The sequence below is a fragment of the Ahaetulla prasina genome, chromosome 3 (assembly GCF_028640845.1).
Source record: "Ahaetulla prasina isolate Xishuangbanna chromosome 3, ASM2864084v1, whole genome shotgun sequence".
Lineage (NCBI taxonomy): Eukaryota > Metazoa > Chordata > Lepidosauria > Squamata > Colubridae > Ahaetulla > Ahaetulla prasina.
Window position 1 is genome coordinate 75,080,567 of NC_080541.1, and position 23,313 is coordinate 75,103,879.

Below are 23,313 nucleotides of genomic sequence, written 5' to 3' on the forward strand. Positions count from 1 at the left end.
GTTCTTTCTTTTGCTACATTTAGTTTATTTTAAGCACCGTAGCATATCTAGGGGTTCTTTCTTTCTTTCTTTCTTTCTTTCTTTCTTTCTTTCTTTCTTTCTTTCTTTCTTTCTTTCTTTCTTTCTTTCTCCCTCCCTCTCTCTCTCTCTCTCTCTCTCACTCTCTCTCTCTCTCTCTCTCTCTCACACACACACACACACACACATAAATACATACCAAACTCAAAATCACAATATGACAAAGTTCAGTAGTGCGGAAAAGGGTCTCAACACTATACAGAGGATAACACTAATTGGAGAAAAAGCACATAGTTGCAAGGACAAAAACAACTTGATGACACACAATCAATTAATTCCCCTCGATGAGAACAATGTAATGGATTTCATAGTATTACATAGCACATGCAATCCATTGTGATTCCCGACAGATTGTGATAATGTCTTTGGAAGACAAAACTATGCTAAAGCAGCAACAGAAAAATAAAACAGAAGATAACAGGAACTATTTTTAAGTGAATATTTTTATACCACAATAATGTAGATGCCATAGAGAATGTTCTCTTTGTCCTATTAATTAAATTTATATGGTGGTTAGACATTGTAATCATCCTGAGACTTTGTTCAATCTATCAGTAAGTTCAAAAGGAGGCAGCAGTCTTGGTCCTAGGCAGCTTACGACTTTACACATACACAAACAAGTCTCAAGAACATTTGAAGCAGTAGTGGGTTCCACTTACCTTTGCTACCGGTTTGGAACTGTAAGCGCATGCTTGTGTGTGCTTGCTTCACTCATTTAGGGCACTTCTGCGCATGTGCAGAACCTTCTGCGCATGCGCAGAGCGTCCACGATGCTGTCTGGGCGGGTGGGCGGAGCCTCCTGCTGCCGCCACTACCCGTTCACCTGAACCCGGGCGAACCGGTTGAAATCCACCACTGATTTGAAGCATATGTATCACAGTCAAGGCTCAAGGATATTTATTACCTTTACAGCAGATATGCTTATTTAATTTATAGGATACAAAGATTTAAAAACAAAACTTTAAGAGGGAATGACTTAGCAGACAATTATGACACATATATCAAGATTTAATTATATAAACCTAAAGTGTCACACATTATGCTGTAAAACAAATACGGCCGAAAAGCGGGAGTTGAGAATAAAAACCCAAATTTGTTTAATGAATTGAGGTCTGAAGGTCTGTGTTCAGCATTAAACTATTCCTTTGATCTCTGCCATGAAGAGCAAACAATTCTTGTGCTTTCATCTGTAAAAAAAGTGACTTGCATTCTACAGAACTAAGATTGCAGTCTTTCATTTCAGAAGAGAAATGTGACTGCACTATGTCACCCAAAGTCAGAGCACATAACAGCCCGGCATCATAAGTTATTTATAGACATACAGGAGGTTTGGAAAACAAATCAAGACATGGATGCAGTATTGCAGGACATCACGGCTCTCCCACAGGATTTGTGTCTGGTACACACAGATATCATAAAATCATTCTTTTCCTCTGAAACATCATTACTATACTGTATATATTAAACTAGACACTAATCCTTCTTTTGCCATATAGAACAAACACAGTGGTATGATACAACTTTCCTAGACCTATTGCTGAAGCTCTGCCATAATTTCCATCTGATTGCATTTCAAATAGAAAATGAAGGATGGGAAAGTCCATTGCCATTTTTCCCATAGCTCCTCTACTGGATACTAAATAAACAGTCAACATCAGTATTTTCATTAGTTATATAATAGATAAAAATTATCTAAACAAAATAGTTCAGACATATTACACTGACAACAACCTTATACATTGTTAAGGCCATGGTTTGTAACTGGTTTGAATACTAGACTACTAGAAGGGCTGAATGAAGGAGAAAAAATGTATCTTTGAATTATGATGGTGAGGAAAAATCATTGGCAATTATCTTGGATTGCAAGAAGAACAAATCATTCAGTGTTGGATAAACTAAAATAAGGAGGCTAACTAGAGGCACTGATAAATAAGCAAAAGCTTGGGGTTTTTTTTGGACAAACATTGGAAAAGTAAGCATTAGTAAAGGATACCCTAATGCTTGGAAAAGGTTGAAAAGACAGGGTGACTAAAAGCTATCACAGCCGACATACTGCAACTGCATGTATAAACTTTCAAGAACTTAAAGATGCAGTTAATGACAATCTCGGTGCCTTTTGATGTCCCTTGGGTCACAACAAGTTGAAAACAACTGAATAAGTGATCCAGTGGTGGGTTGCCCCCGGTTTTGACTGGTTATATAGAACTAGTAGTAAAACCGGCAGGAGGCTCCGCCCACTGACCCGAACGTCATTAAAAGTGATCTGCGCGGAGAAGTTTCTGCGCGGGCACAATGCGAACCACTAGTAAAGGTAAGTAGAACCCACCCTTAAAGTGATTAATCACTGAACAGGAGCATAGTAGTATGAATTGTTACATCAATTTATATCAGTTCCTTAGTTCAATTTCTGAATATTCTTAGATATTCAGTGAATATCTAAACAGAATATTCACAAAACATTTTCTCCCAAAATTACTTAACACTTACACAAAAACTTGGAGACCGTTTCTCAATATATCACATTTCCATAAATTTAAAATTATAATTAAACGAACAACAATAATAAAATGCCTGTGTGGAATTGATGTGTACTATTCTGCCCTTCTAGACTTTAGGTCCTTTCTTTAAAATTAAAATTCTGACACATGTGATTAATGTACTGTATAGTACTATTTAATATATGTGTTTAGATCATCCATGCAAGAACCACTGTCCATACCCTCTGCATTTATTTTGTTCCTTTGTTTCTTTGGGTTCCTATTAACATCTCCTTTTTCTTAATCTTCAGAGCAATTGCTCAGAGCAATGTTTAATCATCAGAATTCCTTTCCAATCAGCTGCTATTTTCCTAAGACCTCCTTAGTATTTCAGACTTTTATTTTTATTCCTTCCAACCCAGGAGCATGTTGGAAAATGAAGTAAACAAATATAAATAAATATTTATATAAGTATACTTTATTTACATAAACACATTTATATTTGAATTTATAAATTTATATAAATATGTAAGTATACTTTATTTACAAAGTAAATAAATATCAACAAAGTAAAGGGACACAGAACAGTACTATCTATCAATAGGATCTCACTCCCAAATCAAAACAGTGTGGGGAGAAACTGGCAAAAGAAATATCAAATCTGAAAGTGAGCTAAATCCAAGTCAGGTTGGAGAAGAAAATAATCTAGAAAAAAGCATGGGATAGACAGATAGACCACAGCTTTGGCCATTTTTAAGTCACCAATCTCTTATCACGTGATGCTGAATAAAACTCGGAAATAATTCTAAATGCACAATTTGGTTACTACATATATTTTTCCTGCTCTTTCTTCTATACCAACTTGACTACACCTAAGAAACTTAAAACTCTTTGGTGGGATTTTCTTAAATTGGCCTAAGCAAGACAATTTTTTTGGACCTAAAACATACTGACTTCAGGCAACATGGATCACCTTGCTACAAACAGGGTTCTAACTGCCCGATACCTACAAACTTTCTTAAATTCTATCATCTTCCTAAACCCTCCTTTCTCCATCTGATAGATGGTGTAGGTTTCCATGGTGATTCCAGGGCATCATGGGAAATGTAGTTTTAACAAATCATGGTATAATTGCATGGAAAAATGCTATTGCTATGATTTCCTGTGAAAATAATATTCTCAGACTTGTTCAGAGTATGGGCAATTATGGCATGGTAGTGATTTATTTCTATTAAAATGGGCTTTTTTCTTTTTTGCTTCATTTGGTTTTACACATTTAAAAATCATTACCTTGAAAAATGGGTCAAGACCAGGGGTGGGTTCTACTTACCTTTACTACCGGTTCGCAACGGGACTGCACGTGCGAGCTTTGCTCGCGTACACGCTTCTGCGCATGTGCAGATCACCCATGATGACATCGTGGCGGGTGGGCGGAGCCTCACGCCAATTTTACTACCGGTTCTATAGAACCAGACCGAACCGTGAGCAACCCACCACTGGCTTTCAGTTTTGGGTGGGTTACAGATACTGTAAAATAAAACCAGTAGCATATCTGAAAATGTATCTAGCTTCATTTCAATACTGTATTTCATGCAAAACCATGCAAAATTTCTAGCTGCTGACCTGCATCGTCCTCTTCCCAAATTTTATAAATTATTTAAAAACATGTGAAAAAGATATGTTCAAAAATGTGTGACAGAATCTGTTTTATAGCGCAGATGACTGTACTATATGATTATCCTAACAGTAACAGAGTTGGAAGGGACCTTGGAGGTAATCTAGTCCAACCCCCTGCTCACGCAGGAGACCTGTACTAGGGATTTGAACTGCCAACCTGCCGACCTTTCCAATCGACAAGCTCAGTGTCTTAACCGCTGAGTCACCTAGTCAGGCTTATAATGAAGCTACTTACATTTCAGAAACAAAACTTACATTGAGGAGCATTAGGCAATGGCAACTGCCTATCACTCACACAGCCAATCTGCAGGATGGATGCGCTGAATGGGATAATGGAAGTTTATACTATATATGTAAATGTAGCATGAGTTCTGGGTGTCTGTGTGTATAATTGTTCCCCAATTCATCAATAAGAATGAAAAAAAAAACCCACCAATGCTAGGGCTGCTTATATAAGATTAGTACTTTCTCCTTTACTGGGCTTTATTTCTTGTCACCTGCCAAAACAGTAGCCATTGCTGTTTGTATAAAACATTTCTGCAGATGATTTATTTTCTGTGATTTTTTTTAAACCTGGAAATGCAAAATGCAGTATTAGGTACAGTGGGGCTACCATATGGACCACAAAGAGTTAGCATTTTCAGTATATCTTTGTTCCCTTCTAGCTTTTTTCAGTCAAGATAGCGTAGCCCAAGTACATAATTCGGGATTTAGCATTTTTGGTAAAGAGAATATACCGTATATACTCGAGTATAAGCCGAGTTTTTCAGCACATTTTTTGTGCTGAAAAACGTCCCCTCGGCTTATACTCGGGTCTATACGGCTTATACTCGAGTTTTTTTTTTTTAAGCCCCTCGGCTTATACTCGAGTATATACGGCTTATACTCGAGTTTTTTTTTTCTTTTTTTCACATTTTACCGGACTGAAGCCCTGCCGGTGCAGTGAGAGGGCGGGGCGGGGGAGCCGCCAGCCTTCTCAGCTGAGGGAGGGAGGGTTTCCCCAACCGGTAGGTGCCTCATTTCCCACCCTCGGCTTATACTCGAGTCCCCAGTTTACCCCAGTTTTTGGGGTAAAATTGGGGACCTCGGCTTATACTCGGATCGGCTTATATTCGAGTATATACGGTATGTAGTTTAGGGATGAACTGTGCAGTATGTCTAGTACTGCAGCTACCTAGTAGCTGTTGCAATCCTTCCATTGTATATTGTAGATGACTGCTTTTTCTTCTTGGATTACTGGGTCTTTTGGTTTACTCAAGATATTTTGGAGGGCTTAAATTGGTTTCTGTGCTATGGCAATGGATATAACAGTTTGTTGGTTTTTATACTGTATATAAACAGGGACCAAGCCTCACACTCACTCACTCTGATGATGTTATTTAGTTGAGTAATTAAATATCTGCAAGCCAACAACTAAACTCAGAGAGCACCAAGGACTCCACAGCTCAACCCATGAAACCCATAAAACCATGAAAGCCATTTGGTGACTTTGGGACAATCATTCTCTCTTAGACCAACCTACCTCACAGGATTGTTGTGGGGAAAAAAGGAGGAGGAAGGTGTGTTGAATATGTCCCACTTTTATTGAGTTATTTATAAAAATAATAAAGGTGGGATAGAAATAAATAAATAAAACCCTAAGCTGCACATTTTCTCTCAAATATATTGTTTTGCTTTTAACAGGCAGATTTACAGCTTCATTCACAATTCTTAGGAGATTATCAGCTGTGTTGAGTTTGCTATTAAAAACCGACTAACTAAATCACTGGAGCTCAAAGACAGGCTTAGTGAATGCATTCTATATTATATGATATCCAGGTTACAATTCTTGGGTATAATATAATAGACATCTCGTATTTACAAAAGCACCTGAACTCTGTATTCAATGAAGCAATTGTATTTAAAATATAAAAACACAGAATCTTCAGAATCAGGGCTACAGAAATTAAGATCACTGAACTATCACAGAAGCAAGTATACAAAATAACTAAACTAATCTGAACTGCTTTTGTTTTCCTTCAAATAGTTCTTCAAATGTAAGACAACTCCCCATCACAATATTGATTCTGTCCCAACCTAAAAAAATTGGGCTGTATGGCCCAAAAAGAACCTTAAACAAGTATTCCTAACTTAGATCTAAAATACTACTCTAAATAAGCTAAACTTAACAGGTGGTATTTCTTTAATTGGAAGGAAGGTAAATGTATACTAAAACTTCTGTTCTGATTACTGTATGTTCCATCCTAATAAAAGTTTTATAGCAAAAGTGAAAAAAGGTGTAAAGCTTGCACCACACATGGATTTGCTAATTCTGCTTCAAAATTGAAAATTATTTTATGTGAACTGATCATATTCTAGCTATTACTTCACCAAACAGGCTCGATTTAATTTTATCAAATGTCTGTAGCAAACAAAAGATAAAGTAATATTTAAATACTAATAATGTTATTCTTAAAGAAACCCACATAAGCATATTCTTGACTTTTTCATTAAACATTAAGAACTATGGATTTAATAGCAGTCCTAAGGCTTTCCTATGAAAAAATTAATACAGTTTTTCACATAGCATACAGGCAGATGCTGTTAAATGCTATATATTCCTGATTGCCCTCAAATCAGGGGAAACTTTAAATATTTACTGCGAAAAGCAGATTTTCCCAATCTATTATCTTACAGATAAGTTATATTTCAACTAATATAATTAATATAGTGAAGGGATATGAAAGTCAAAATCGCACACTTCTGAGGAAAAGTCAGTTGGACTAGGCTGAAAATCAACCCTTTCCCCCAACTCTAAAAAACTCCCCACGTTCAACAAATAGAAGTGCTAAATATGCCACATAAATATAGAACATAATGAGTAGAAATAGGAACAATTCATAAAAAAAATACATTATGTACACATTATGGCATCTGAAGTGAAGCACAATTATGTTCCTGAACAACTCTGAAATAGTCAAATATGTAAACAGATCATTGTGTAAACTGTACAATTTTACATCTAACTGATTTTTAACTACCAGTATGACTGTTTCTAATATCTCAAAAAAACACCTCACCACTCTTTAACAGTGATATGTCTACACATTAAACAGGCATGAATATATTTTCTTGGTTTTCTTTCCCCAGCAATGATTAATGCAGCCTATCAGAAGCCAGATGGTGCAAAACCAAACCCATCAATCAAAATGAAAAGACCACAGAGTGCTCCTCCACAATGATGTGCTTGGAAATGGAAATTTTCTTCATAGGCTCTTGGCCACAATCTGCAGAGCAAACCCCTAAATAAGCTTGCATGGTCGCCAAAAAGCTGGCAGGAAGGGCTTTGTTAGGTGGTAAAGAGCTGAAGAAGCAATGTTTGCTGCTCAGAGAAGGAAGGATTAATAAAAACCCAAATGTGTAGCAAAAAAAAAGAGAGAGAGAGAGAGAGAGAAGAAGTTAAAAGTGGGTTTTGAAATTATTCTAATAATGTTTCCTCTGATGACAGATTCTGTCAAGCTGTCCATTCGTTGCTGATTTAATATGGGATAATGCCATGCATTAATAAGCAGCTGCCACTGTCTGCCTGACACAAGAATCAGCATTTAATGACTTGTCCTGCACAAGCAGTTTAAATACAGTAATCCTGAATGTCTTGGTTTTACAATATGCATCCTTTCCCTTCAAAACTTGTGAAAGAAAACAAATGTTCATGCATTTCTACATTAAACTGTTACGGATGCTTCCCGATTAATGTCTCTCAGAAAAAGAAAAAGAACAAGAAAAACCATTGTGAATGTACTATTAGCAAATTTCACAGAGTATTTGTGGGGAAATTTACACAATTTCCATTTTGTGTGAAAATTCAGAATAAATCATTTGTATCTCTTTGATATTTATTTATATGTACATGCACATATGCATATGCGGACAATGCATACCTTCATAAATATATGATTGTAAAACAGCATTAAGGATTTATTTGTTGAAACTTAAGAGTATATATCTATCAGTCTAGCTATACATTAATTATACTTTTGTTGTTTATTGTGAAGTCGTGTCCGACCCATTGTAACCTCATGGACAACATTCCTCCAAGCCTTCCTGTCCTCTACCATCCTCTGGAGTCCATTTAAGCTCATGCCTACTGCTTCAGTGACTCCATCCAGTCACCTCGTTCTCTGTCGTCCCCTTCTTCTTTTGCCCTCAATCTTTCCCAGCATTAGGCTCTTCTCCAGGGAGTCCTTCCTTCTCATTAGGTGGCCAAAGTATTTCAGTTTCATCTTCAGGATCTGGCCTTCTAAAGAGCAGCCAAGATTGATCTCCTCTAGGACTGACCGGTTTGATCACCTTGCAGTCCAAGGAACTCGCAGAAGTCTTCTCCAGCACCAGAGTTCAAAGGCCTTAATTCTTTGGTGCTCAGACTTTCTTATGGTCCAACTTTCACAGCCATACATTGCAACTGGGAAAACCATAGCCTTGAATATATGCACTTTTGTTGGCAGGATGATGTCTCTGCTTTTTAGTATGTTGTCTAGATTTGCCATGGCTTTCCGCCCCAGGAGTAAGCGTCTTTTAATTTCTTGGTTGCAGTCCCCATCTGTGGTGATCTTGGAGCCCAGGAAAATAAAATCTGTCACTACCTCCATTTCTTCCCCATCTATTTGCCAGTAATTGAGAGGGCCAGATGCCATGATCTTAGTTTTCTTAATGTTGAGTTTCAAGCCAATTTTTGCAGTCTCCTTCTTCACCCACATAAAGTGGCTCTTTAGTTCCTCTTCACTTTCTACCATTAAAGTGGTATCTTCTACATATCTGAGGTTGTTGATATTACTCCCGGCAATCTTAATTCCAATGTTTGATTCATCTAACCCCGCCTTTCTCATGATGTGCTCTGCATTTAAGTTAAATAGGCAGGGCAACAGTATACAGCCTTGCCGGACTCCTTTCCCAATTTTGAACCAATCAGTGGTTCCATGTCTAGTTCTCACTGTTGCTTCTTGACCCACATATAGATTTCTCAAGAGACAGATAAGATGGTCTGGTACTCCCACCTTTTTAAGAACTTGCCACAATTTGCTGTGATCCACACAATCAAAGGCTTTAGTATAGTCAATGTAGCAGAAGTAGATGTTTTTCTGGAACTCCCTAGCTTTTTCCATGATCCAGCGTATGTTGGCAATTTGATCTCTAGTTCCTCTGCCTCTCTGAAATCTTACCTGTACTTCTGGTAGTTCTCGATCCACATACTGCTGGAGCCTAGCTTGTAGGATTTTAAGCATAACTTTACTAGCATGTGAAATGAGTGCAATGGTGCGACATTCTTTGGCATTGCCTTTCTTTGGAATTGGAATGTAAACTGACTTTTTCCATTCCTGTGGCCACTGTTGAGTTTTCCAAATTTGCTGGCAAATTGTGTGTAGCGCTTTTACTGTGTCATCTTTTAAGATTTTGAATAGCTCAGCTAGAATACTGTCACCTCTACTAGTTTGTTGTTGCGTAGATTTCCTAAGGCCCATTTGACTTCACCTTCTAGGATATCTGTGTCGTGTCCCACTCCTCCACTGACGGCCGGGTCAGGGAAGTCCATATCAAGCGTGCCTCTGCAGCTCTGCCAAAGTCCTATCAGAGTTCTCAAGGCAGGCAGGAGACCAGGAAGTGACTTCAGCAATCCAAGTTAGACTTTGCCTGACTCAGAGAATGCCAGAAAGCAGATCCTTTATATAGGCCATGGGGTGTGGCTCCATGACTCAGTACTTATCCAGGCCTGCCCCTCCCTTTCTTTTGCTGACGTCGCCTCTCAACTCTCCGGAAGCGAGGATCTCTCCAGCCTCCAGCTGTTGGCAATCCTAGCTCATGACTAGCCTCACATTCTTCAGGCTCACATGCTGTGGGGGAGGGGTTTAGTTGCTCTGTTTGCCTGGGCATGGTGCCAGGACTGGGGGCTGAAGGCACGTCAGGCCCTTCATCTTGCTCGGCCTGTCCGGGCATGGTGCCAGGGCTGGGGCCTGGAGGCATGCCAGGACATTCTTCCGAACTATCAGCATCTGGCAGGAGATAAGTGGGGCCCGGCTGTGGCAGGGGGAGCGGGCGAGACACAACAATCTGGCTCGAGGTCAGTGACTACCCCATTGTGGTTATCAGGGATGTTAAGCTTGTTCTTGTATAGTTCTTCTATGTAATTTTGCCACCTCTTAATCTCTTCTGCCTCTGTTAGGTCCCTGCCATTTTGGTCCTTTATCATGCCCATCTTTGCATGAATCGTTCCCTTCATATCTCCAATTTTCTTGAAAAGATCTCTGGTCCTTCCTATTCTATTGTTTTCTTCTATTTCTTTGCACTGTTCATTTAAGAATGTATTCTTATCTCTTCTAGCTATTCTCTGGAATTCTGCATTCAATTGCGTGGATCTTTCTCTTTCTCCCTTGTCTTTCGCTTCCCTTCTTTCCTCAGCTATTTGCAAAGCTTCCTCAGACAGTCATTTTGCTTTCTTGCCTTTCTTTTTCTTTGGGATAGTTTTAGTTGCTACCTCTTGTACAATGTTGTGAACCTCCATCCATAGTTCTTCTGGCATTCTGTCTATCAGATCCAATTCCTTAAATCTATTTGTCACTTCTACTGTATATTCATCAGGGATATGATTTAGTTCATACCTGAGTGGCCTAGTGCTTTTCTCTACTTTCTTCAATTTAAGCCTAAATTTTGCAACAAGAAGCTCATGATATGAGCCACAGTCAGCTCCTCGTCTTGTTTTTACTGACTGTATAGAGCTTCTCCATCTTTGGCTGCAGAGAACATAGTCAATCTGATTTCTGGGTTGACCGCCTGGTGATGCCTATGTGTAGAGTCATCTCTTGAGTTGTTGGAAAAAAGTGTTATGACCATCGTATTCTCTTGACAAAATTCTATCAGCCTGTGCCCTGCTTCATTTTCTCCTCTAAGGCCAAACTTGCCTATTATTCTGGTAACTTTTTGGCTTCCTACTTTAGCATTCCAATCCTCCATGATGATAAGGACAACATTTTTGGTGTTAATTCTATAAGGTGCTGAAGGGCTTCATAGAACTGGTCAATTTCATCCTCTTCAGGACCAGTGGTTGGGGCATAGTCTTGGAATACTGTGATATTGAAGGTTTTCCTTGGATTCGAACTAAGATCATTCTGTCATTTTGGGGATTGTATCCCAGTATTGCTTTTCCTATTCTTTTATTGACTATGAAGGCTACTCCATTTCTTCTGAGTGATTCTTGCCCGCAGTAGTATACCTGATGGTCATTTGAATTAAATTCACCCATTCCTGTCCATTTTAGTTTGCTGATTCCTAAGATGTTGATGTTCAGTCTTGTCATCTCTTGTTTGACCACATCCAGCTTGCTTTGATTCATCGATCTTACATTCCAGGTTCCTATGGAGAAAAGATCTTGGCAGCATCAGACTTTCCTTTCACCACCAGATACGTCCACAGCTGAGCGTCCTTTCAGTTTTGGCCCAGCCACTTCATTCTTTCTGGCGCTACTAGTACTAGCCCTCTGCTTTTCTCCAATAGCATATTGGACACCTTCCGACCTGAGGGGCTCATCTTCCGGTGTCATTTTTTCCCCCTTTTGGTACTGTCCATGGGGTTTTCATGGCAAAGATACTGGAGTGGGTTGCCATTTCCTTCTCCAGTGGATCATGTTTTATCAGAGCTCTTTGCTGTGATTTGTCCATCTTGGGTGGCCCTGCACAGCATGGCTCATAGGTTCATTGAGCTATGCAAGCCTCTTCACCACGACAAGGCAGTAATCCATGAAGGAGATTAATTATACTACTCTATGCTTTTTCATCCCAATGATTTCACATAGGATTAAAATCCCTTATTAAAATGTTATTTCCTGGTAATGTTGGAATGTATCACATAATTCTACAAGCCACTTAACACATATATTTAGAATGAATATGTAAGGCATGCTGTTAAAAATGATATCAGTAAGTTTTATACAAGTGAATAGATTTCAAAACTAAAATACACTACATACTATGATGGGTGCTTATAAGTGACATTCCAAAGACAAAGCTTTGAGAATAACTCTTAGAAAAGAGATATCTTGTCCTACTAAACCAGAACAAAATACAATCAAGATGGCAGGAATGGTTCACATGGTAACCTTTAGGGTTTAGCAGGAGAAATACTTCAGACTCTCAACTTGAGGATTTTATTCTACCCTGCATTTGTAAATACATCTCTACCTTATAGAAAACAAAAAATAACTCTCAGTGAAAGCTGATTCTGTGAGTTAATAAAATAACTTCATTGATACAAGATTTTATAATGGTGTGCTGTAAATATGCACTACATATCATATGTACTATAAAGCATTCATTCATTCATTCGTTTGTTTCCTGCCTTTATTATTTTCACAAATAACTCAAGGCAGTGAATATATCCAACACACCTTCCTTCTCCTATTTCCTCGCAACAATAACCCTGTGATGTGGGCTGAGAGTGAATGACTGGCCCAAAGTCACCCAGCTGACTTTCATGCCTAAGCGTGACTTGAACTCATGGTCTTTTTTTTTTTTGTAGCCTGGTGCATTAGCCACTAGGCCAAACTTGCTCTATAACTTGTTGCTGGCAATCCTTATGATTTATATTGATATATTGATCATCAATTGTGTTGTAAATGTTGTACCTTGATGAACGTATCTTTTCTTTTATGTACACTGAGAGCATATGCACCAAGACAAATTCCTTGTGTGTCCAATCACACTTGGCCAATAAAATTCTATTCTATTCTATTCTATTCTATTCTATTCTATTCTATTCTATTCTATTCTATTCTATTCTATTCTATTCTATAATAATAAATTATTATATATTATAATATTATATATTAATGGTATGCAAATGTCATATAGCTATCTGTAGAAAGAAACATTCCTTTCTATGCTTTGATCTAAAATAAAACATTAATAGATGTCACACATCCTCGATCACGTTAAAAGTTGGAACCAGGTAAGAGACCGGTATTAGCTGGTTCTGAGGCTACCCAACCTTTCTCTTTCAGTTAGTTTGCTGGCATAACCACAAGAGTAAAATAGGAAGACTAATGTCACATGATTCTTGAAATAGCCATAGAAAGTGAAAATCTGGTTTTTTAAGGTATAGACAGAAACACAACTTATTTTTCAAAAGCTCTACATTATTCCCAAAATACATCCTACACAAATCTAACATCTTAAGTATAGAACTTCACAAAGTACAGCAGAAACCCCTTCCAAATATGAGAACACTTCCAGAAATCAGAGGATATCGTACTCTTTCACAAAAATCTGCATTTATGCTTGATGTGCATATGTGTTATTATTTATTTAAAATATGTACTGTATACGCTGTACCTCATACAGTGGACCAGTGGATAATACACAGGATTAAAAATGCATCTGGATATAATAACATACAAACCTACTGTCCAAAAAAAGGGGGGAATGTTTAATAAAGCAGACAATCTAGTGTTGTATATTGAAATAGACAAGCTTCAATAAAACTGCTTGGTTAAGCATTTCTTCCATTTTTAAGAGAGATCTACCATCTCCCTATCATGAAATCCTATGAATCAAGTTGTTCACTTTTAGTTTTAGATTTTTCATTTAATTAATAAATTAATTAATAAAAACATTTCAAATCCAAATGTTGCCATCAAGGTGAGCTATGAAGCTTCAAGTTGCTCGCTTGTTCAAGATATCTGGCAGTGTCTTTCCATGCCTGCCTTCCTGTTTGATCTTATTTTCTTCCATATATCTAGCATGTCCATGTTCAGGAAACGCTCAAGCCTCATACTTTCATTTCTTCTATTTGTTAGAAAATCTTTCTGATTAATTTTCAGTTTCATTTGCACCTAGCATACTCCCAGCCAATCCAGATAAGAGCAAGCATGCACCACTCAACACTGCTAGCAAAAATATAGCTTTATGTTTATTCATTACACATCATTAAACAGAAAAAAACCCAAAAATAATAGGCAATGGGCCAAAAGCAGGGAGGGAGATGTGAATAACAGGAACAAATTTATCTACAGCACAGAACTTTTCAGAGCCACAGGAAACATTACTGAGTAATTAGCATTGACAGTCTCAAGGGAGTGGCCTTTGTTTATTTCATCTTTAAACCTTTTGTGGGCATAACGGCAGCAGAATAGAGATGGAAAGTAGAACACCAGGTGATGATATCTCCTCTATTCAGTACCATAACAGGAAAAAATTGGTGGATGGAGACGATGTACCCAACAGCATCAACCTAATTAACAATCCCTATGGAAATAATCTACACTGTGTATTATTCTGAATAGCTGGCTTACAATCTCTGTGGTATGTTAGCCAAGCAGATAGTCTTCTTATTGTTGTTAGTCACCCATGGAATAGAGTGGGTGGGAAACCTGAAAAAATAAGGCTCAACCAAGCTTCAATCCCATAAGTGGGTTTTATTATACTGCCTAATATATTATAAGGTTCTAGGATGCAACACAATAGAATCTCACACTAGCTTTGTTTAAAAGCCTAATGAAGGGGAGGTACACTGCAAAGGATTCTGTAAATATTGCTTGCTTGCTTTTGAAAATCTTCGAAGAGAAACTTTACTGTAAAAATCAGCTAACTGTTTTGACCTTCAAAAAATATGGAAACGAGGCTGAAAGAAAAGCTGGATTTATAATTTCAAAAATTATCTGTTTCAGGAGAGGGCAGCCTTGGGGAAATCATTGGCATAATCTGAAACCATCTCAGCACATCATAAACCAGTGTGCATATCTGTCAGCTATTTCATATTCCATTAGATTGAAACTACATGTAGGCTTATGGCATGGACAGCAGCTAATTTTAATCCTTCCTATCCACTCTTCAGCTACTTTTTTCTGTCTTAGCTAATACAGCATTTAAAAATTTAAAAGCTTTTGGTATTATTTTATAATTTTGAATCTGGCTTAATAAAATGATTGTCCAGTTGTTGATTACCGAACTTTTCTTGTAATCAACACAGTTAACTAAGTTTTTAAATAATTTTTAGTTCGCCATTTAGCTACTCTTCATAATGTGTCCTTCCATGTGACTTTTATTAAGAGAAGTTGTAGAAGCTACTTTACCTCAGAGAAACAAAGTTAAAATTCATTAGAAAAATTGTCTTTTGCATTATGGGAAATGCTATAATAAAAACATGTTTTCCTTAAGGAGAACATACTTTCTTGCACTAAGCTATAAAACACATTCCATCTTCTTAGACATCTCCTATTTGCTTTCAAAAAGGAAAAAAAAAAACCTCTTCTGTGCAAGACATGAAAACACCTTTAAAAATGAAATAGCTGATACTGGGAAAGTGAAACAGTTTAAGGGAGACTTGACATGAAATTTTAACAATGTAAATCATACTGGATTGGAAAAAACACTGAAACTGCCTTTTTGAATCTGAAAGGAATCATAATGATGTAATTTTGAACAAGCATAGCACACAATAGTAGAAATTACGTAGGGTGTTTCTACATTACATGTTCAAGGATTATAGCTCACTTTACAAGTTTTTGAGTAAATATAAGCTAAGACTGAGGAACGGAATTATAGTCAACAGCAAAGTCAACAGCAAAGAGATCAAAAAGGAATAGCTTTTTACATGATAGGCCTCAGAATTTAGGAATGCAAGTTGATTTCTAAAATGAAAGGCTTTAGTATCCCTAAAACAGATACAATTGCAGAATGAAGACAATCTGAATCACAAACATACTGTATTATCATGTTACAGACAGGTCTCAATCTATATAATAATATATTATTATAATTATTATAATATAATAATATAAAAATGCCTTCACTCATGCTTTCAAATGCTAAATGAAACAAGATTGCTTAAACCCAAACCAGAATATGAGTTTAAAGCTTTCAACTACATGAATGGAAGGTACCTGAGTTTGAATGAAATCCATTCCCACCACCTAATTAGGAAAAACTAAATTAGAAAAATCCTAGTTTGCAGCTTTTCCAATTTAGAGAAAGACTTTCCGAATGATAAAAGAAACCCCATCAATATTTGTTAATTCTGACATCTTGTTCTCTGAAGGTTTTCAACAGACTCCTGGGGTATGTATTAACCTCTGCCATTTTGTTCGTTCGTTTGTTTTACCACAACTACAGTGCCCTTGAACTGTGAGCTATTAAATTCACAGTTCACAGTCTCCGAGGTGTGAATCCTTTTGGAGATAGATATATCCTAAGAACTAGAAAAATATGTTTTGTTGCATCTGAAAAACTCAGGATAAAAAGTGGGAAAGAAAATAAAATTAAAAAAAATTCAGAGAGAGACAGTTTGGTTTAGTGGTTAAGGCAACAGGCTAGAAACCAGGATACCATGTTTTATAGTCATGGCTTTTTCATGGCTAAGGCCAGCTGGGTGACCTTGAGCCAGTCACATTCTCACAGCCCAACGCACCTCACATAGTTGTTATTGTGAGGAAAATAGGAGGAAAGAGAATATGTTTGCCCTCTTGAGATATTTCTAGAAATAATAAAGGTGAGATTGATTTGATTGATTGATTGATAAATGAATGAATGACTGAATGAATGAATGAATGGTCTACTCTACTTTATGGTTGGGAAGAGTTCTGCTCTATTTTATGGACACAGTGCTTCAATCGCAGTCAGTAGGTAAGCACATATTTTTGCATGTGTCTGTGGGGAGGATGACAGACTAGACAACTGTTTTTAAAACACCAAAAACTAGATTGTGCCTTCTCCTTAAGTTTCCCTTGCAATAGAAACTTTCAGAAGCTAAATTTCTAAACACTAACAGGGAAAAACCCTGCAGCTATGCAGATAAATCCATATTATGCAATTACTGCATTGTATGATTTAGATTCTACGTGGAAATATTTCTGGCACTACGCTAATCCCCTTGGCCCTATTTCAGAGTTTTATGCACACACCCTGCTTTTGGTGTCTTGTCTAATTCAGCCGTCTCTTCCAGTTGGAAAGCAAAATAAGTTTTCGAATTGTGCTGAAGAGAAAGGAGACGGACAGTGAAGAATACAAACCACCCACTATCTTCTTTAAAGATTAGGATTCTGCTGGATTATAGCCATAATATAGGGTGGGGGGAGGGAATCACTGAAGTCATTTCGGCTAACTTCAAAGAATTGAAAAGAATTATAGTCTTAAGCACTGCATCTGTGGAAAATATTAAGAACTAAAATATGTAAAGTGAATTAAATAACTGGGCCACCCTAAGGCAGCAGCTGCATGAATGTATTGAATTACAGAAACTATAACCTAGAAATTTTAACGTCCTGTGAACATTATTAGGTTACAGCAAATGTTTAAGCTAAAAACAATTGCATGGGATTTGTATATAGGAGCTGCTTCCGGTAGCAGGAATGTATCTGGGTAAAGGAACTTATTAATTAAGATTAATAGATACAAACTTCAAATCGGAAGATCGTATCTTTGACTTTGCTGTATTCTTCTAGTCTCGCAAAACATATCTTTCAAAAGCTATTTGTCATTCATCTCTGCTACTTTTGTTATTTTAGGTATGTTAAAATACCTAAAGAAAATATTTGAATAACAAATCTAAATATTTATATTCTTTTCCACCCCTTACACTGAGTAATATGAAAAATGAATGTACCTGCTCACAAACAAAGTCAGACTGATTTCAGGATATTTTGAAATGTAAGGACCACAATGGAAACGAACTGGACTGGAGCTGAGGGACACCAGTGACCAAACTCTAGCCAGAAGTGCTAATAAAAGAACAGGAGGAGGTGCAGTACTATGAATGGAAAAAATGTCCCACTGCAAAATTCAGAGGTGAAAATATTTCAAAGGTTTCCGGATGTTCAGTTGCTTCTCTTGATTCTTAACTGAGATACTCTTACATTTAATTTAAATATCTTCTGCTCTACTATGCAATGAAAGAATTCCATGGGTTTTCCTTCTTTTTCCTTTTTTAATCAATTTACATGCTTTAAAATTTGTCTATTAACCCAGGCATTGCAAGGAGGAAGAGGAGGAGGAGGTGGAAGACAAGAAACATCCAGAACAGAGCAGGAATTGCCTTCTCATATGCAATAGAGTAGTGTTAACTCACCTCTACAATCAGGCCTTCATTATTGTTGATTCATGTCAGGCCTCAGTTGGTCCTAAGTGTAATTGCACAATGGCTATGATTCTTGACTCATCAGCTATAGTATTTTTTAATTCCTTTCCAGAGAATAAGATTCTCAAATACAGCAACAGGATCACAATGAAGATCCCCATTTTCTCCACTCAAAAGAAAAGTTAAGTAGCTGGTTATCCAACATGGTAGCTTAACTTTTCAGGGTTTGTGCCACCCCTTCTTATTTCATTTCACAGAGTTTGGCAGTCATGGGAGCTGCTCTATTCCAACATACCACTCTAAAATTATGTCTGACTTACAGGAAATATGAAAGAAGCATCTCCACAGAAATGTCTACAGTATGGTTTGAAATTCCAGCCAGAACAGTATAAACAAATCAAGTAATTCAGCTGACTGATAAATGGACCACTGATGACAAGTTTAAAAACTGCAGATTCTTGTCCACGTTAAAAGAACCCAATGTTTCAAAGTCCTGCTAAGCTCTTGAGACTTAATTAAAAACAAAACATATTACTGAAGGAGAAAAAAGGACGACGTGACAATTCATTGACCCATGAAAAGCAATGACTAAGAGAGCTAGCAAAATGGAGGGCCCTAAATTCCAGCCAAAGAAAAATACTATTTTTCATATATTTAGATTCTGTTTCCCATAATGGATCCTTAAAATACCCTTTTGTAGCCAATGTGTATAGACCAAGACATTACTCAGCTTTAATAGTTGAATAATATGAATATCATAGTGTAATTAAAAGTATTCTGCATTTTATTTTTACCTTGTGATCATATGGATTGTATGAATGAAATAGTTTGGACAGTTCTTTTGTTCTTTGTTTCTTCTGTAGGGAAAGAAGAAAAACATGATTTTTAAGGAAAATTAGAAATACAGAAATAATATTTCATGTGTTCAGAAAATACCAATGGATACAATTTTGCAAAGAAAAAAAATCCCTGCTCCTTTAAAAATAGTTATCTTCATCTAAGGAGAAAAATAAAATCACTACCAAGTAATGTAAACAGATACAAGGAGTACATTCCCCAGTTTGTTACCGTACACCTGTGTATATTTTTGGTCAGTGAAAATAACAAAACCAGAAACTCCCCCCACCAGGAGGGGTCCTTGCTCTCTGAGCTTGCTTGTTTTCTTTCAGACACTTCATTACCCTAACTGGGTAACATCAGCAGTGATGTTGGATCAACATGCACCAAAGTTTGATATCCTCAGGGAGACAGAGAGAATCACTGTCTGGTCGCTGAAATTGGAAACAGGTTATTTGGTAGATTTGAGTAGATCATTTCACTGTGATATGTCCCTTCTCTAACATTATTTTGCTCTGTCTCTCCTGTCCTCTGATTTGTATCATTGGGAACCTGGTGCTATAAAAAAAAAAGATAAGTAGAGTTTTGATGTTGTACTACATCAGTACAACACTGATGTTAACACTGTATATCATGTATATATGTAATGTAGGTTATATATATAGTATAATGATATAAGACTTTTCAACAAAACTTTGAACTAAATCAGCTCAATAAAACTGAATAATGTCTCCCATCTATTGCAAAATAAAGGGTTTAAAAAAATAATCAGCAGCATCCAATATATCTATACTATATGGATAATATTTCACCTAAAATGGAAGGAAAAGGAAAAAGCAACTCTTACTATTTGAGCTGGAACCTGAGGCATTTTTGCAGCTGGAGTCCCAGGGCGTGGATAAAACTGGTTAATAAAAAGACTTGGAAACCTGTATTCTTCAACAAGTTTCATGGTTTCTTGAAAATCTTCATCTGTTTCCCCTGGAAACCCACAAATGATGTCTGTAGCAATTGTTATTCCAGGTACTCTGAAATGAATGGGGAGAAAAAATTAAGTTGAATACCAGACAACTTTTCCTTCAGCAAAATGGACAATTAGTGTTGCATTATATTACTTTAATATTTTTGAAATGCATTGCCTGTGGAAAATAACATTATAAATATCTTCATATGCAGAAAAGTCTACACAGCAACCTTCAACAAGCAATTTAAATACCATGGTTTCTCGCCAAGAAACTTTGCATTTTCATTTCATGAGGAGGATGTACAATTCCTGACAAATTTCTCAGCATTCAACAAAACGAAACAAAATCTACAACTTAAAATTCCCAAGGTTTACTCAGAGAAGCTACGACTGCCAAATGGTTTGGATGCTTATAATACAGATGGCTGCCAAGACTCTAAAGAAGTAGCTAAACAGGATAAATTTTGAAAGACAATATATCTTGTCTTTCGGCAACGCAAGACGGATCCAATCTGAAAAAAAGAAATTAATTTTTAGAAACAACTTCACTTGAGCGTGTGGCAGTGCTGCAACTGGGAAACAGGAAAGAGTAACGCTAGATTTAACTTTGTTAATCTTCATTACTGTTTGTTGTTGTTAATCTGAAGCAAAAGGCCAATCAAGTTTGTGCAGTGCTGTATTGTTTTCAATGTTGTTTTCCTACCAAGATTCAGGCCATTCTATACAAGTCTCTGAAGGATGATATGTCGAAAGTTCTCTCACCCTTTAAGAAGGAGGCAGGAGCCCCACACCACAACTTCTGGGTGTTTGGGTGATGAAGGCAGAATGGCAGCCACGTATTTATATTCAACTTTGTTGCTGCTTTATTTAATTGCAAACTGCCTTGACTCTTTGGATGTATGAATCAGTGTGTGTTTCTGTGTAAATAAACAATATTGAAGCGTCCCTAGAAATATCTTTAAACATATCCCAAAGGTGCTTTTTGAGGAGGCAACTGGACTTTCTTGTTTTTCCTTTTGAAGACATTTCACTTCTCATCCAAAAAGCCTCTTCAGAAAAAAACAAGAAAGTCCAGTTGTCTCCTGAAAATGCATTTTTGGGACAACCATAACTTGGATGGCTGAGAATCTCTACAGATCTTTAAACACAGCTGGGTCCTGAACAGATTTTTTTTAAAGGTAAAGTAGTATTGCACGGCATGAAATAATGCATGGGCCTACTATTTCATACTGGTGGTTCTTACATCAATTTTTGCATTTGAAGACAGATGACCATATATCAAAAACTGCCACCACATGAAGGTGTAGGGCAGGGGTCTGCAAACTTGGCTCTTTTAAGACTTGTGGACTTCAACTCCCAGAGATGAAGTCCACAAGTCTTAAAAGAGCCAAGTTTGCAGACCCCTGGTGTAGGAAACCTGTGAAAACTGTATAATGTATGTAGTTGTTATTGATCTATTAGCACTACTAAGCTCAGCTATGGTTGTCAGTGCTGATAGTTGTAAACCATTACACATTCTTTGCCTATGTGCTTCAAGAGGAACACAAGGGAACACAAGTACCTGTCTTTTTTTAATAGTAATTTTATTAACGATTCTAATTACAACAATAAAAACTAGTACAAACTGAAAAATACAGATAAAAAGTAGAAAGTACAGAAAAAAGAAGAAGAGGAAAATAGAAAAAAATAGAGAAAAAGAAAGAAGTGACTTTCCAATTTCATCAAATATATACAATTTTAGTAACTTATCACTTTCTCTTAAAATACAACAAACGATCTCTGCTTTTCCTTGTCTTGTCTATAAATAAATCTATAAAGCATAATCATTTCCATTCTGGTATGAGTAAAAGTCCTTCATGGGTTACCAGGTTTAACAACATATTTATTTTAATCTTGATCAGATAAATCAATTTTATATTCCTTCCTTTTACTTCTAACAAAATCTAAGTCGATTCAAATAATGTCTTAGAACTTTTTTTTTCTTTGTCTCTTTTCATGAGATTCTTCAAAATTTTAATAAGCCTCTTTTGCAGATCCAGTATGGGAAAATTTTCCAAGTCACTCTCTTGGTTTATTGTTTGTATATACGTTTTAATTATTAAAATAACATCTGGTTCCTTTTGTATCTCCAGGGTAGCATCTTTTTCTGTGTTATTCTTGTAACCTGTCATTTGTAAATCCATTTTCAACTCAGTGTCAATCTTGTCACGTAAACCTTGTTCCTCTTGCATAACATTTTTAGCCTGTACATAGAGGCAGATGTTTCTGTTGATACTATTAAAATTAAATTTTAAGTTTATTTTTTCCAAAATATCCTTCAATACATTCATCGTTAGAATATTTTGCTTCATTCTGAAATTTGTGTTCTTCTGTCCTAATTGTAATCTTTAATTGCAAGGGTCCACTTTTTAAAAATGTATTGTGCTTTTTAAAAAAAGCCAAAATATTTTCCATGGCTTTCCCCCCCCCCTTTCTTTCTTTCCTTTTCCCCCTCTCTTTTTTCTTCCCCCCTTTTCCCCACTGTCTTTATTTTCATTTGTATTTTACATTAAGAAGAAAACCTTTCAATCAAAACATATTTTAAAAAATCAAAAGCTGCTATCTGGAGATGATCTCATCTTCTCAAGCCTTGTCTGAACAGCTTTCTATGGAGCCATATTCAGCCTGCCAGTTTTCTTCCAGAAGTCCAACTTCTGAGATTACCAAAACTGAAGACAGAGAAATTTTTTGGAATGGAATGAACATGATAGCCATCAAGAGATAGCTACATTGCAGTTTCCAGATCTGCTGTAGAACACTAAGAATAAATCAGATTCATATAATTGAATATAATGAAAACATAACAATAAACCAACATTCGGGTTTATTGTGAAGAATTTACCAGAACAGATTGGTTATTCATCTTTTCTTTCTATGAGCAGGTAAAATTAACCAGGAATGGGCAGATTATTCTCATGTTTGAAGCAAAAATTCTGTTGAATTGCTCTCAAATTAGCCAACTTCATGAAACAGCAATACCTCCAGACTATAAACACAATTAACAAACTAGGATTTCAGGTTTGAATATCGAAATAAACTGTCCATTCCTGGTTAACTTTATCTACTTATGCAATAGGGAGCATACTTCCATATGTTGTATACCAGCATGCTTTTTATAAATAATAAATAGCACAATACAATAATATT

General features: G+C 36.6%; 1 protein-coding gene across 3 annotated transcripts in view; it reads right to left on the reverse strand.

Moving 5' to 3' along the window:
- Nucleotides 1-23,313, reverse strand: part of CDKAL1 (CDK5 regulatory subunit associated protein 1 like 1) — a 333,166-nt gene that overhangs the window by 67,735 nt on the left and 242,118 nt on the right. For all 3 annotated transcript variants that reach the window (XM_058174902.1, XM_058174904.1, XM_058174903.1), the window contains exons 12-13: nucleotides 20,011-20,191; nucleotides 19,121-19,183 (exon numbers count right to left, since the gene is read on the reverse strand). In XM_058174902.1, the coding sequence (XP_058030885.1) occupies nucleotides 19,121-19,183; nucleotides 20,011-20,191 (244 nt within the window). The remainder of the gene's footprint in view (nucleotides 1-19,120; nucleotides 19,184-20,010; nucleotides 20,192-23,313) is intronic.